The sequence below is a fragment of the Camelus bactrianus genome, chromosome 4 (genome assembly GCF_048773025.1).
Source record: "Camelus bactrianus isolate YW-2024 breed Bactrian camel chromosome 4, ASM4877302v1, whole genome shotgun sequence".
NCBI lineage: Eukaryota > Metazoa > Chordata > Mammalia > Artiodactyla > Camelidae > Camelus > Camelus bactrianus.
This window is the reverse complement of record NC_133542.1, coordinates 39,242,631-39,259,957: the sequence shown is the minus strand read 5'-3', so window position 1 is coordinate 39,259,957 and position 17,327 is coordinate 39,242,631. Positions and strand designations below refer to the sequence as shown.

Sequence of the window (17,327 nt, the reverse complement as noted above, 5' to 3'; positions counted from 1 at the left end):
AATGGCATAGCTGGATGTAGCCTATTTTTCAGAGCAAGCACAGGCCAGATAAACTAGGCATACTTTACCTTTTGCCAGAAGCAACTGGACAATATCTGCATAACCCTTCCAGGCAGCAGCGTGCAAAGCTGTGTCTCCCAACTTGTTCTATGGTGATAACAAGAGAATGTAGCATTTTAAAAATAGAGTGAATTGAAAATACGCATGAATTTAACTTTACTCTAACCTAAGTAAACCTACAATGAGAACACAGCTATAAAATCATACAAAATTCCAAAGAGGGGAAAGGAGACTCAAGAGATGAGAGATGAGTCATTTGAGGAGAGGGAATGGGATGAGCAAACAGAAGACTTGGCGGAGCACAAGCGGAAATGAAGATTCCTGCAGAGGGAGACTCCTGGGGGAAGCAAGCAGGTCTGTCCCTGCAGAAACCTAGCATGAGTTAGGAACTAGAGATCCCTGGAGACACGAGCAGGAATGAGAATGGGGGTGAAATCAACAGTACTGGGTGACAGTGTTTCTAATGAGTAATTAGAACCCCAGATCACCTTCCACTCTCCCTGCTGCCATGTGACCCAGTACAGATGGTAGAATTACCCTGTTGAGAAATTAACCAGATAGTTTCCAAGCTCATGGAACTCAAAGGTACAAGAGAAGGTGGAATAAGGCCAAGAACTAAAAGCAGAGGTCTAGCTGAAAAACCTACAAATGGAGCAGTAAGACGCCTCTCCCGGTTACCTTCACCTACCCCACTGCCCCAGAGTGTCCAATCTAGCATCTACTCCCAGGGAGGATGCTGGAGAATATTTCTCTGGTAGAGCTGAACAGTCCCAGTGCAGGGGAGGAAAGGAATATTTATATTGGCAATGGAGTATAACCTAGCAAAACAGCCAGGACTTTAGCACTTCACCCTACAGAGAAGCCACCAAGCACACGGAGTTTCCAATCACACTCAAATATGAATGGACAGACAAAGACACTAGATATTTAAGGACAGCCTCTAGTATCTGAAGAAAGACCAAAACAAACAAAACCAATGGATCTCAGAGAAAAAAGATACAGTATAGTGAATAGCAAAAAAATGTTTAAAAAGTATATAACTAGACCACAACTTCTTTACCTAGTTATCTGTTGATGGACATTTAGTTTAGTTTCATGCCTTGGCTATTGTATATAGTGCTGCTATGAACATTGGGGTGCATGTATCTTTTTGCATTAGAGTTCCCTCCAGATACATCCCCAGGAGTGGGATTGCTGGACCATATGGTAAGTCCATTTTTAGTTTTTTGAGGGATTTCCATACTGTTTTCCATAATGTATATTTATACAATGGAATACTACTCTGCCATAAAAAGAATAAAATAACGCCATTTGTAGCAACATGGATGGACCTAGAGATTGTCATTCTAAGTGAAGTAAGCCAGAAAGAGAACGAAAATACCATATGATATCACTCATATGTGGAATTAAAAAAAAAAAAAAGGACACTATGAACTCATCTACAAAACAGAAACAGACTTGCAGACTTAGTTAACAATCTTATGGTTACCGGAGAAGGGGGATGGGAGGAAATAAATCTGGGAGTTTGAGATTTACAAATGTTAGCCACTATACATAAAAATAGATTTTTAAAAAAAGTTTCTTTTGGATAGCACAGGAAACTATGTTCAATATCTTGTAATAACCTTTAATGGAAAAAATATGAAAACAAATATATGTATGTATATGCATGACTGGGACATTGTGCTGTACACTGGAGATTGACACAATATAATTGACTGTACTTCAATTAAATATATATATATATGTAATTAATACATCAAGATATAAGAAGATATTATGTAATGAAACAGGAAAAAAGATGGCATATAAAAGTAACAATCAGAGTAAAAGAAGAGCTTATGGTAGATAGAATTCTAAGATGGCCCCCAAGCTCTGTGCCCCTTGGAATACACCCCCTGCATAATTTCCTTCCCTCGAGTATAGATGAGACCAGTGAATATAACAGGATACTACTCTTATCATGAGGTTTCTAATCAGTTGATCTTAAGTTCATCGAAAGAGAAATTATCCTAGGTGGACCTGATCTAATCAGGTGGGCCCTTTATTTTAAAAGGCATAGCATCAGGGACATGATCTCCTGCTGGCCTTGAGGAAGAAAGCAAACAGCCATGTTGTGAAACGTCTATCAGGAAGGGTGGTCTCTGAAAGTTGAGGGTTTCTGTACCACAGGTGCAAGAAATGCAACTCTCCCAGCAATGCGAATGAACTTGGAACAGGACCTGAGCTCCAGTTGGGAGCCTCACTCCAGCCAATACCTTGATTCCAACCTGTAAGACCCTGAGCAGAAAACCCAGCGAGGCCACCCAGAATTCTGGCCTATAGAAAATATAAGGAAAACGGGTGAAGTTTTAAGCTGCTAAAGTTGTGGTAATTTGTTACATAGCAACAAAAATCTAATACAGAGTTCTGGGGAATTAAAAAGCTCACTGAAGTAAAACATAAAGACAAAGGTGAGAGGGGGACGGCACAGCTCAGTGGTAGAGTGTGTGCTTAGCATGCATGAGGTCATGGGTTCAATCCCTAGTGCAGCCATTAAAATAAATAAATAAATAAACCTAATTACCACCCCCCCGCCAAAAGACATAAGTGAGAAAAATTAAGAAAATTAGAGGCTCAATCTGAGGGTTCCATCCAACACAGCTACTAACAGGCATTCCAGAACCAGAGAACAAAGGAAACAGCCAGAGAAAACTATAAAAGAAATAATGCAAGGTATTTTTCCAGGCGGAAAGAGTTTACCAGGAAAACTATCAGGAAAAGACCCATCCTAAAGCACAACACTGTGAAAGTTTAGAACACAAAGGCTAGAGTAAAACTCTAATCAAGAGAAAAAGCAGATCACACACAAAACAATGGGACTCAGAAGCAACCCTGGAAACTAGAATATCCTGGAGCCATGCCTGCAAAATTCTGAGTGAAATCAATTTCCGCCCAGAATTCTGTCAGCCATATAATCAATCCCAAGCTCCCCTTTTTCAGGAATCTAGTTGAAGATCTTCTTCAACATACAGAACATACAGGATCCAGAAAAGTGAAGACAATAGGAGGAAGCTGAAAGGTTTCCCAGGAAGACAGCAAAGGGCAGTAGAGACCAAGTTGTTCTGATTAGAAAATGAAGCTGGAGAGCTTTCAGCATGATTCCAGGAAGGAAAAAAAGAAAGCAGCTGACTATCTCATACACTTTAGAAAGGTAAATCAAGAGAGTATACAACCGTGTAGAAGTCTTTGTGAGATTTTAAAAAAAAAGCTAGATAAGCAAGATTATCCTGTACAGCACAGGGAAATATATACAAGATCTTGTGGTAGCTCACAGCGAAAAAAAAATGTGACAATGAATATATGTACGTTCATGTATAAATGAAAAATTGTGCTCTACACTGGAATTTGACACAACATTGTAAAATGACTGTAACTCAATAAAAAAATGTTAAAAAAATTTTTTTAAAGCTAAATAAAGGTCAATAAATACAGAAACAGAACAGTTATACAAGCAGTGAATGATATTTCACTAGCCATTATACTATAAGCACTATATAGTAACAAAACCAAGAACTATGATATGATACATTAGGAGAACTAAAGGAGCTCAAGAGATTGGGTGCTGGGTGCTGGAAGCCGACAGTTTGGCAAGCCTATACCTTCACCTACCAGACAGGATGCCAAAATACTCATGAAGATGATGAATTATGAGACAACTCCATAAGCATATTCCTCAGTAACATGAAGATAAGAGGAAAGAGCTAAAGGCTAAAAGTGATATATGAGGAGTGTGGTAGGCATCTGGGGCTTTATATACAATTTGGACTTTGGTGCAATAATCACTTTTTAACTCTGTGCTTGTAGTACTTTGATTAAAAATGTTATGAAAGATAATAAATGGGAAAAGGTGAGCTCAAAAAAGATATGATTTTACACTCCCATAAGCCGCACCAGGAGAGCAAAACAGGGGTGTTAAATGACTTCTGTGTAAGCAAGCTCACCTGTTGGTTCAGTTCAATATTTGGCTGAGTAAACAGCATTTCCACTATATCTGAAATTGAAAGAGAAAAGATATTTTTTTAAGAATGGAAGCAAAAGCCTGACAAGACCAGGTACAATAATTATAAAAGAATATGTTTTAGAAGAATCTTCAAGAAAATCCTTATAACAATTTTTTTTTAACATTTATGTAAACAGAAGACCGAAGAATCTAAAAGGCAGAATTACTTAGGGAAAATTTTTTTCAAATAATTTTGCTTTCACATTTTCACATGACATCTACTATAGGAATATTTTTACATTTGCTAGGATACTTAATATTCATATCACTATTTTGTGTTTATTAGCCAAAAAAAGATAGGCTTCTTTGGGGAGACAGCCATAAATTTTCCTTTGGCCATGCTATTTAATTTGTTGGGTTCCTCGTTTCTCACTGTTGTTGTGATTACTTTCTGTGTGTTGTGGACAGAGGTAGAAAGGGAGTGAGTGTGACAGATTCTTGGCCAGGCTGAAATACATGTAGAAATTCCACTTGCCATTTACTGATTATAAGACAAAGAAAGTTATCAACTGAATCACTAACTCAAGCAAAAGCTCTCTCTCTCCTGAATTTAACAGTCTGTCTTAAACCAGAATGTAAACCATAAAAGCATACTGGGAAAAACTAAGCTAAAGGAGTCCATTCTGCCCCTTTCGTCTGTGAGATTAGACAGTGGGGCTTGTTTTTGTACTACTGTTGTTTTCCTGTAACTTTTCCGAGCCTGAGCGAGTAAAGGAAGCTTCCACTCTTTCAAGTTCAAGAGCTCCATGTAGTGAGGCTGACCAGTCACATTCTACCTACAGTTTTACAGAGCTTCCAGGTTCAGGGCTTCTGGCTGATACTCTAAAGGATTTGAAAAGAATAACCAATTCTTTTTTTCATTTCTGTAACTCTGGCTTCCCTAGATGAAGCACATTTTCAGTAACACAGATATGTGTGATAACAAAAAAATGCAATACCTTTGTGACCTCCGTGACAAGCCCAGTATAAGGCAGTGCTTCCAGCTTTGTCTAAGCCATTAACACCGACTCGGTTGTCCAAACACTCTCTCAACCAGCTCAAGTTGCCTGAAAAAAATTTTTCATTTATAAAAACACATGAAAAAGGTTTGGCGGTTTTCTGTTTTGCTTTTAAATCAATTTCATCCTACATAAATTCACATTTGCAAAGGATTAATCAGCAGTCTGAAATTAAAACCTGCTCTGTAATGCATTCACTATGGTACATTCTGACTTCCAGTTTATTAATGGAAAGCATTAACATCAATTTTTAATGGCAGGTTAATGGGAAGAGGTGCCTAAATGGGTCCACTTAAAGTATTTTTACCCTGAAAAAAATTTTTTTTCTTCCTTTGTGAAATCCTGGAACTTTGGGAAAAACAGTCAAACCTAAGAACATGCAGATGCTACTAATATTCATATTTAAAACACATTTTCTGATCTTATAAGAAAAGGAAAACTAAATAATCTACTCAAAGCTGCTGCTCTTATATGTTAAAATATTAATTTAAAATTCTTTGGCTAATGGCCCAAATATCTAGTTTACAAGAATTTTTAAATGTCAGTTTAGTACTTTTACTTTTGCACAATCCTAAACCAGTCATTTTCTTTTGAACATTCAGCAAGATCTAATATTAAATGAAAGCTTTCTGAGGCCTTACAAAAATTCCCTATTATCTACAGCAGGGTTTCTCAACAGCAGCCCTATTTTTTTTTTTTAAATTTTTGGTGGCAGGGTAATTAGGTTTATTTATTTATTTATATATTATTTATTAATTTATTTTATGGAGGTATTAGGGATTGAACCCAGGACTTCATGCATGCTAGGCATGTACTCTACCACTGAGCTATACCCTCCCCGCTAAAAATGGCCCTACTGACATTTGGGGTTGGAGAATTTTTTGCTATGAGGGCTGTACTGTGCACTATAGGATGTTTAGCAACATCCCCAGCCTATACCCAAAACGTGCCAGCATCTTCCCAATAATGACAACGAAAATGTCTCCAGATATTGCCCCAAATCCCAGGGTTTGGCAGGAGGAATTACCCTCAGTAGAGAACCACTGATCTACAGGATAAAGCCCCAAGTGTAAGGCCCGTCCTTGGTGTCCCCTTCTTTGCCGACTCCATCCTCACCATACACACTTGCACTACACCAACACTCTCCTAGTCGCTGGACCCCCAAGCAGCTCGCACCCTCTGCCCTCTAGTTACTCACTCTGTCCTCTATAGCCTGTGAGTACTGAAACACACTTTAGTTGCTGGATTTATTACACCATCTTATAATGATCTGCTACACACATCTCTCCTCCACCAGACTCTGAGCTCTGGGAGTCACAGACCATGCCTTTCCACTTGCCACTAAGCACAGGGCAGGTAAAATACTCAAAAGTATTTGTCAACTGACTTAAAAATTAAAATCACACTTATCTCTCTAGAGTGAAAGGAGGCAGAACAGAGATTGCCTCTAGGGGAGGCTAGGATTTAACTGGGAAGGGAACTTTCTGGGATAATGAAAATGTTCCAGATCTTGATCTGGGTGTTGGTTACATGAGTGTGTACATCTGTTAAAAGTCATCAAATTATATAATATCTGTGTGTTTTACTGTACTGCTATCTCCATCAAAGAAAATCACACCTACCTCTTTTTGCAGCTTCATGCAATGGATTGTCAATGGATTCTGCCTGCTCAGCCACTAGATTGAAAAGAAAAAGTGCAAGCCAATGTTAAGAGGGCCACCCAAAGAACTCCCTAAAGACAATTCAGTCCCCAGCTTCAGAAGTGCCAGGACCTTCCACCATACAGCTTTCCTTACTTAATGTGGATTTTAAAGATGGCAGAAAATCAAAGTGATTTTTTTGTGCTTTGAAAGAAACTGAATTATGTGTCAAATGAAATCAAGCTAAGACAGTAACATAGCAATTTAACTGGGAATGTAAACAAAAACAGAGACAGCAATGAACTGGAAGCATAAACAAAAACAGACAGACCCAAAGCTTGCACACCAGTTTACTAAAGCATTAACAAACAGTTCAGTCCGGAAACTGCAAAAGGAAGTATTTGATGTTCATTTTTACATTCCGTAGAAACACTTTAAAGATGGCTGAAAATGACTATTTCCCTTGTGTGTGTGCATATGATATGAGGGGTGGGGAGAGGGAGAAATACTGTGCTTCCTGTATTCAGAAAGGGCAATCAGCATACCTACTTGCCTCCAAGGAAGGTGTGTTCACTGTTGTTCTAGAATCAGTAGGCATGACTACATGAAAACTTGTTCAAGTAAGACTTCAGACCCATGCCTCCCACCACAAAGGGCTGAAACTGGACACTCCCCTGGCTACCAGGGATCCAAAACAACAGAGGAACAGTTTATACCTTCCTTGTCTATGACCAGCTGGGATTGGAGTGCACAGTAGAAATTTATTTGGGATTTCAAAATTAGAGGAGTGTAGAAATGTTTAAAGTCTCTTAAAATCCAGAATGGTATTGCCCTTAGACCAGGTAAGTGGGGCTCCTGTGTTAAGCCCCAAGCCTCAGCCTCATTCATTCCCCTCAACTTCTCTCCCTCCTCCCCTCCACCTCCTTCCCTCTCTTACTATCCCATTAGAAGCTTTGAAGTGCCTTCCTTGAAATTTTCTAAGTCTCCTTCTAGTGTTTGGAACTGGTACCTGATTTCAGCTCTATTGGTCTAAGGGTGTCTCTAATGCTGTAGTCCAAAGAAAACTTAGAAGTGATTCAGATCAAATGTTCTCATTATACAGATGGAGAAACAGACCCAGGGGGCAGCGGTTAAGTGCCTTTACTAAGGTCCCTTGTTATTAGGAAGTGGAAGAAGGATTAAAACCCAGGACCCCGGTTTATCAATCTCATGTGCTTTTTCCTTTACTTTGCTAATTTCTACAGAAATCTGTTTTGTCCCCCTTCCAACTACAAGCAGGTTCATGGCAGGGCCTGCATCTCACTTCTCAAGCTCCCCAAACTGCCCTAATATTCATTTAATGAACATCACTGCCTCAAACATTAATTAACATAACAAGGCAAGGTTACTTCATCACAAAAGAAAAGGCTAGTCCAAGAAAAAGAAAAAGAAAAAAAGAAAAGAAAAAAGAAAGAAAAAGAAACATGTTCTAAGAGTTGAATTAAGTAAAACCATAAGCATTGCCCTGGAACCCTTGGGTTCTTTCAAGAATGTTACAATGCATTTTTTTTAAGCCAAGGAGCCAAGTTCAAGTACTTCCACCATCCATGACCATTTTATTAAGAGGAGGCTCCCAGAGTAGAAAATGTTCCAGATTGTCAGTGACTCCGAGTAAAGCCACTGCGGCCACACTTACCGTAGTTGCTCGGGATTAGTCCAGTCCTGCCTTTGGAGGTGCCTTTCCACCAATTGGTATCACTCTGGTGAAAGAAGAGTTAAATTAAGTGGCACCAAATCCAGTTTGCACTCAATCACTTTAAAAACCACGCAGCTCATGGAGTGTACCTGCTCTACAAAATGCCCACCCGCCCTGGTCACACTGACCAAGCCTCCTCAGTCCCCAGTTACCCATGTCCATTCCCCTTATTGTTACATTACAAATACACACACATCTGCCTGCAACCAATCGGAGAGACTTCATCACAGAGCCTCAAACAAATCAAACGCAGATAATACGAAAGAGAAGGAAAACATTATGTGTAGTTTAAACTATTTATAGGATTTTTTTTTTTATCCAGAGTCTAATTTCTCTTAGCCTCAGTATGGCTTTCTAAAGATCTCTTCATTTTACCTTTGTTTTTTTGGGTAACTGCTTATCATAGAAAAATTCAAACCTATACCAAAGTAGAAAGAACAGTATAATGAACCTACACATACCCATTTCCCAACTGCATGAATTATTTACTCACGGCCAGTATTGTTTCATATATATCCTCACCCACAACTTCGCTCCCCTTAATCCCCTAAAGATTACTTTGAAGTAAATTCTAGACATCGTATTATCTCAACTGCAAATACTTCAGTATGGGTCCCTGAAAGATAAGGACTTTTTCAAAGACATAATATTAATACCATTATCATGACTTAGATTTTTTTTCAATAGTAAATCCTTCATATCATCAAATATCTACAATCCTCGAATTTTCCAGTATGCTTCATAAGGGCCATACAACATGATGACTGATTTGCCTCTTAAGTCTCTTTTAGTCTATGGGTTCCTCCATTTTTTTTTTTTTTTCACTCCTTCACAATATACTTGTCAAAGAAACTAGTTGGTTCTAAAGAGTTTCAAACAGTCTAGTTTTGCCTGTTGTATCACTTGTTATCAAAAATGAGTTCCTCCATTCCCTGTATTGCCTATAAATTGGTTATTAGTCCTAGAGGATTAATTAGACTCAGATTCCATTTGATGGACAAGACTATTTCACAGTAGCATTGATTCTTCCGTCAGGAGACAAAAAATGGTGGTCTCTTGTTAAAGTAAGTAACCACTGATGAGCATTATCTGGGTACATTATTCCATAGGGGTTACAAAATGGGGACATCGTAATTCTATCTTTTGTTCTTTATTTAAATAACTAGAATATTACTTTAAAGAAAAACGTGCCCTCATCAACTCTCAGGTTACCCAGAGATAAAGTGCACAGAGAAAAGGCAGAATAAATGCTGATTCTTTTCCTTAACAGTCTACAGAATAAAAAGTTAGTTCCCTAAGCATTCTTTCAGGTTGACCCATGATGTTTGTTTTGTTTGGTTTTGTTTTTAAGCATCATTAGGGACTCACGAATTTATATGGTTCAATCCTTGGGATTGTTGCCCTAATTGATGGCTCAAATTGTCCTATCTTTGACTGGCAACCTCTTCAGCTTAGTTTCTGTGTCTTTCCAGCATGACCCTAGTTCTCTTTGGTAGCTTCCTTGCTTTCCAATAACAAGATGTTCTGGGATTATTTTGTACCTTTGCTGCCCTCAATCTGGTACCAGACATTTCTCAATGGCATCTTATTCTTTTAACAGGAAATAACATATTAATACTGGGTTGGTCTTTTTTTTTTTTTTTTTTTCCTTTTCAACAGACAGAACAGGAAATATTTTTGCTAATTTTATTTTAGATAAAATGAACTGTGCTTCCAATTCAAATGCAGAGCTACTTAACCTCATCAATCTTACATCCTTCTGTATCCTTTCTTGCAAGATGAAAATCACTGACCTAGTGACTCATTTGCTCTAAACCACAACATACATGCAGCAATCTCAGAATAACAATACCAACACTTCTCCAACAAGATCTTGATTAAAAACAGTTTATAATTTGTGGGTGGCAGTTCTTTTTATTCTTCATATTATTCTACTAAAGATGTTCAATCAAACTGCTGGATTTTAAAGTCACTTGGAATAGTTCTCCTCTCTGTGTGGTTATGCCAAATACCTGGGGTTCAATTAAGTTCATTTGACTCATTCTGCTTTTAACTTTCAGAGATTTCTTTTTTTTTTTTCCAGAGATTTCTTTTTACCATTTAATTTAATTTTATAACTATGCAAAAGTTCACACGATTCCAAAGTCAGATCTTCAAAACAAGGTACAATTTTTAAAAAAGTCTGTATTTCACTTATGTTACCTCTCCCCTATTTCCCTTCCATCACACAAAAGAAAGTATTTTATTTGATTTTATTGTATGACCCTTCTTTTGACTTTTTATTTTAAATTGAGGAAGACAAGTATGTGTATGTCCTCTTACCCTTTCTTAGATAAGAAAGGGCACACTATCCAAGTTTTTTCATCTTGCTCTTTTCCACTTAAATCACTCCATAATGACATATAGAGCTATTCCTCATTCCTTTTTACAGTTGCATAATACTCCATCCAACTATTTTCCTACTGATGGACATAAGGGCTACTTCTAATCTTACAAATTGTGCTAAGATTAACAGACTTGGGCATATGTACTGATACACAGATATACATGTAAATAATGTACAATATTATAGCTATACAAAATAGTCTCATATACCTTTAGCTCACACATGGTATTACAAAATATTAGATAGATGGGCTTACCATGTCAGTAATGTAGATAATATCACCTTCTTCAAAGTACAATTCATCTGGCTAAAAGAAAAAAAAAATTTAAGTTTGACTCCATTTGATTTTCATGAATTAGATTATAATAGTGATGATGAAGATAATTATACAAATTTCTAATTTTAAAATATCCTTATAGACACTGTGGTTTTTATAGACCTAAATCTCCCCATAAACCATATAACAAAACATTACTGACAAACTAACAGAAGCACAGAAAGCTGAATTTTTGCCATGATGAACTTCAAAGAATGACAATGAATGGCCAGTAAGAACCACCCCCCACATAATCTTATTTTCTTCCACAATGAAATCAAGACATTTTTATATCAAAATAGAATATGAAGAAAACTTCCTTTCTTGCAGGGAATTTCAAAAGGTGATATACATTTTTTCACAAAAGGATAAATATCAGGAATTAAAATCATGAAAAATAGCTAGAAGCTTGGCTCTCTCCTAAATGATTAGGCTTTAATCCTTAAACACTTTCATATCATCATCTGCTATCTGCTTATTTTGAGAAAACCTTATCCTATCTCTTCATATTCAGAGAGAATGAATATTTCATGTATGAGAAGAGTTAATACATTATTCAACCATTAATAAGGCCAAAGAGCTGAAAGACATGAAGCACTAACTCAGTCCGGACCACAAGTAGCTCTAAGGGGTTAACTGATTATACAGACAATATGTGCTCTGGCTTGGATCAGCCAAATGTCCTACAAACTCTCTGAATAGAGCCAGGCTCTCAAATTAAACATCTTCTCTTTCCCATCAGTTGATAACACTTATCAGCATGACTTTATAAGTAAACAAGATGATGCCCGTTGAGAGCAAGTTTCAGATATTGGGAAATGCCTACATTGTCATGTTGACTGAAAAATGTAGGCCACAAAATTTCACATAGGATAAGATAACAATTATGCATGAAATATGCATAGAAAATTTTCCAAATTTTCCATCACAAGCATGTATTACTTCCATAATTTTGGTAGGAAAAATACTTTTTTTAAAAAAGGCTTGGATATTTGACTATAGTTACTGTTCTATACAAATAAAAATTATGCTAGTGAAATAAATTATTTCATTCTTTCATTTTCCTTTTGTTTATCTCCTTTCTCAGTTGCAGACTAAGGCAGTAAATGTAACTCTGCACTAGTAATTTATTTAGTTTTAAAAATGATATACACTATTATTATAACTATTTCTCCCTGAATATAAATGAAGACTATATCAGCTATAGCATGCCTTAAACAACTACAATTCATAAATATTTAGATGCACTATGCATTCAAATATAAAAATTTGCAAATGATGATTCATGAAACCAAAAAATGTCTTGAGTTCCTTTAATAAGCACTTCCTGAAGCATCTGTTGCATTTACACTTTGATTTTCAGAGACTTACACATAGCACATTTATGCAAAATTAGTTGAACCTAGGTAGATTCAAAGACACACATTTTAAAATTATTGGAAACAGGCATTCAGAAGGAAAAAAGTAAAGCCTTCTAAGATTTTTCTCTCATCTTTCTCTAAAATGTTCTGATAATCCATGATCAATATTACTACCAATATGTGATGGATACAGAAAGTGATTAAAGAAACAAACTATTTCCTTAGGTATTTCCTTGCTACAAACTGGGTCATTTCTCAGAGGGGCCAGAAAGGGGACTCGCTTACTACCAAAGCTTCCCAACTAGAAGCTGTGGCCATCCCTGCAACAGTAAGGTTGGCCTTCGCTGGCAATTTGAATACCATCTGACTATCTCTCCTTTAGATGACAGTAAAGAATGGCAGGACAGAATGAAACAGGATGTAAGGGAAACAGAATGAAACAGGATATAAAGAAAATGGCATACATGTGAAAACTCAGCATTTTTTTGGAGTGATTCTGAGTTTCTTGGAGTTTTGAAAGGGTTCAATGTTGGGGAGAGTATAGTTCAGTGGTAGAGTGCATGCTTAGCATCACGAGGTCCTCGGTTCAATCCCCAGTACCCCCATTTAATAAACAAACAAACAAACAAACTAGTAAACCTAATTACCTCCTCAGCTACCCACCCTCAAAAAAAAAAAAAAAAAAAGAAAAAAAAGAAAAGAGTTCAACGTCTTGAAGAGATCTTTCTGGTCTTAGAGCCATCCTGGACCATTCTTATGCCATTGCATCTCCAAGTGGGTAAGAGCTAACCTTGCCTACTTACGTCTAACAATGAATCTTCCTCAATTAGCCCTTACATTAAAAGAGTCATCTCTACCTACAATTTTGGTCTCCTAAAATCACAAAAGCCAAGATTATTCACCCTTGAAACAAAAAGGCATGTTCTGAGAAAGTACCGAATGAGTAACTATTAAAAACAAAATAAAACAAAGCAAAGAATACACACAAATCCCTGTAACTAGCCTTCTCATTAAAAAGAAAGGAAGGAAGGAAGGAAGGAAGGAAGGAAGGAAGGAAGGGAGGAAGAAAACCTGGTAGAATGGAAAGTAAGTGCTTCATAAGTACAGGGTTTTCCGTGGGGTAATGAAAATGTTTTCAAACTAGACAGGGTGATAGCTGCACGACATTGTGAATGTACTAAAGGCCACTGAATTCCTCACTTAAAAATGGTTAACTTTATGTTATGTGAATTTTACCTCAATTTTTAAAAAGGCAAGAAAAGCCAAGAAGAATTAAAACTCTTAAGGTCTTTTAAATAATTCTCATCCTTCATGGTTTGGTAAAGGGCATGATTTGGAAAACGTCACAAAGTACAGTCATTTCAATACTTCTCGGTGCTGTTTTGGTTTTTTAAGTTAATGGCTGCCGTTCAACAGTGGTGTCTGCCTGAGCCACCAAGCAGACCAGACTTGTTTTTCAGCCGAGGCAGCAACAGTAAGCAGTCAATTTCAGTCAGGTAAAAAGGGTCTCGTCATTTTTTTGTCCCGAGAAAAGACAGTGGATGGTTTATTCTCTTTTTAATCAATAGCTCCCAGACACACAATGCTACTCCCTGTAAAAAATTGTCTTCCAAAGAAACTAAAGGCAGTTTTTCCTAACAGAGCTAAGGAGGTGATCTACCAAATTCTTCCAACTGCTGCTGGCAGTAGACACAACAAGGAATTTCATCATTTAAAAACAGATTTTTACCTCCAATATTCACACTTTCCATAAGAAACCACTTGGAGGGCAATTAATGTAAATTGTTCAATGAGGATCTACTTTTAAATTCCTGACACCATATTCATGGAACAGAAATGGGAAAAAAAGTGACACCATCAAGTCAGCACTTCTGTTTCTAGTTTGTTCTTCGGTTTTTAACCACATTCCTCCTTTCCTCTCTCCTTGAAGAACCACAAGGTATCAGAAGAAGTAAATTGTTGGCCACTAGGATGTTATAGGGATGAGTACAGACTTGGTAATGTACATCCTCGCTCCTGTGCCATATATTCTTAGTAACATATAATTCTCAAGGCATTAATTTTGTTGGTTTATGCAAATACATATTTCATGAAAGATTTTGGAAAGACTACGACATCCTTTTGAAATCTTTCACATTTGTCAGCCTGGAGCCCCAAGAATTAACAGAAAGAAAAAAAAATCAAATTTCCATAAACATTTTTATTTAGCACTTTATAGTATCATGCCAAGTCTGGACACTTAGAAATATTAACTAATTTAATCCTCACCAACAACACTGTGAAGTGGCTGAGATTCTTATCACCACACTGTGGATGAGAAACTTGTCCAAGACCACAGAGCAGGTACATGGTAGACCCTAAACTTGAACCAGGACAGTCAGATTCTGGAGCCCCAATCTTACCAACTCCTATACTTTCTCTCATACAGGCGGGTCATGCATGGCCATTACTGGTCACCATGCTGTCATGACCAGAATAAAAGGCAGTGGCTGTGGAAAATATCTGTGGTTTCTCCCCACCCCACCCCACACATAATGCAATACAACAAAGCCAACAGCAACACCTTACACTTGCAAAGCACACTTAACCTCACCGTATCCTCACAACAACCTATCAAAGCAGGGCTGGGTCATGGGTATAATCCCCATTTCACAATCAGGCTCAGAGAGGTTGAAGAACTTGCCACAGATCACACAGTGGTAGGGAAGGGCTACTTCAGCTTTTGGAATCCCATTTTAGGGCTCCTTGTTCTACACACAGTGCTATAAACCTAGAGGAGTCCAGCAAACATTATATGATAGAGGAGGGTCCTACTGGTTTCCCTGTGGAAACCAACATACTTCCAGCACACAGAACATGCTGTGCGTGCTCCATCAGCGCAGCTTTATGCTGGTCTATCCAGTCCTGCCAGGCCTTTATATGACACTTTATTGGATTGGAGGTGAAGCAAGAAATAAGAACCGAACAGCACTGGGTGGTGCCAGGACTATCTTGCCTTCAAGCAAGGCAGAGGAAGAACAAGTTGGCAGGAAGAACCAGGAGCTCCAAGCTTCTCAGTGTCCCACCTGTTCAGTAGATCACCAAGACTGGAGTTGGGCGTTGCTGCTCGTGCCTCCTGAGGGTAGCCCAGTAGCTAAACACTGGACCCAGGCCTTCCTGGGGTGCTACACATGTCAGCAGTGGTCCCACAGAGTCCAGCTCAGTCCTCCCAACTTGCCTTGTCTCAATGACTTTAAGGAGGCCAGGTGAGTTTAGGACGTACCAAGGTACACCTATCCCATAGAGAGGTGCCGAGGGAGAAAATCCAACACAAATTCTCATTCAGAAAAAGAATGTAAGACAAATCAAGTCCTGGGATGATATTCAAAATATTGAACAACTGGTACAGCATGGGCACTTAACCCATCAGGAAGGGCCAGGGGACCCAGGGGCTACCTGCTTAGCCAGATGCCTCCCCTCTAACATTCGGACGGAGAGGAGAGGGAAAGGGGCAGAGTGTGGGGGGAGCAGGGCACGCGGTGGTCATTACTGACCATCCGGTACGTACAGGTGAATTAGCAGCACGGCTCTGCAGCCTAGGATCCATGGGACCAGAGACATTAAAAATAACACTTAAAATGTGGAATATTAAAAAAAAACCCAATGAATTAAATGTCTATTTTCTCCTGTGCATTCAGTAATAACTATGAGTTTTTAAAAAGAGTAAAGAGACTCCATCCTGGAGCAGAACTAGAGGTGAATTAAAGTAATCAATATGCGAACTAATCAAAAATATGTGTTAAGAGACTGTGAACAAGGTGGGGAGGGTGTAGCTCAGTGGTAGAGTGTGTGCTTAGCATCCACAAGGTCCTGGGTTTGATCCCCAGTACCTCCATTAAATAAATAAATAAATAAATAAATAAATAAATAAATAAATAAATAAATAAATAAACAAACAAACAAACAAACAAACAAACAAACAAACAAACAAATAAATAAATACAAACAAACCTAACTGCCTTCTCCCCACAAGAAAAATCATTAAAAAAAAAGTCTGTGAACATAGCAACCACTACTCCTAATAGTAACAAGAAGTCCTTAACAGTAACAGCAGCTTTACACAATCTCACTTAATTCTCACTAAAACCCTGAGATTATTATTATTTTCACTTTACAGATGAGTACACTGAGGCACAAAGGTTAGGTAATTTCTGAATTTACCAGGTCACACAGCTGCTAAAAGCTACTCTCAGCTCTGAAACCCTATGTTCTTCTGCACCCTAGATACCGTGCTGGTGAACAGGACTGCAATGCCAAGTGCAGAAGGTCAGAGCGGGCAGAAGCAGCCCACTCCTCGCTGGGGCACTCAGGGAGCCTCTGCGGAAGAGGAAGTATGTAATCAGAGCTGAGAGAGGTGCAGAGCCATAAGTCTAGAAAGGATTCAGAGATTAAGAGTTCTACTGTGCACCAAATCCAGACTGGAACAGTCCACAAAGGGAAGGAGCAGAGGACGGCAGGGCTGGAAAGGGGGCTGGACCACAGAGGACTCTGTCCTTAGTCAAGTGAAGGGTTGAAACAGGTGATAGGATCAAAGCTACACTGTAGGAAAACCCATCGGGCAGAAGGATGCAGATGGAATGGAGAAGCTGGAGTCTGTGTGTCAGGAGCCAGGAAAGGCACAAGGTCATGGGAACCAGAGGAGGAAGAGGTCAGTGAGAAAGGACTGACAATAAGATGACAATAGAATATTGGCGGGGAGAGAAGATAAAGAGTTAGGAGTCACCTCAGGTCTCAAGTTGAGTAAACGCAG

The 17,327-nt window shown here is 38.3% G+C and overlaps 1 protein-coding gene across 1 annotated transcript in view; it reads right to left on the bottom strand.

Moving 5' to 3' along the window:
* The window catches only part of OSTF1 (osteoclast stimulating factor 1), a 51,443-nt gene that overhangs the window by 10,590 nt on the left and 23,526 nt on the right, over positions 1 to 17,327 (bottom strand). Inside the window, exons 3-8 of the mRNA XM_010952768.3 lie at positions 11,118 to 11,168; positions 8,416 to 8,479; positions 6,723 to 6,776; positions 5,041 to 5,148; positions 4,044 to 4,093; positions 69 to 147 (exon numbers count right to left, since the gene is read on the bottom strand). Of these exons, the coding sequence (XP_010951070.1) occupies positions 69 to 147; positions 4,044 to 4,093; positions 5,041 to 5,148; positions 6,723 to 6,776; positions 8,416 to 8,479; positions 11,118 to 11,168 (406 nt within the window). The remainder of the gene's footprint in view (positions 1 to 68; positions 148 to 4,043; positions 4,094 to 5,040; positions 5,149 to 6,722; positions 6,777 to 8,415; positions 8,480 to 11,117; positions 11,169 to 17,327) is intronic.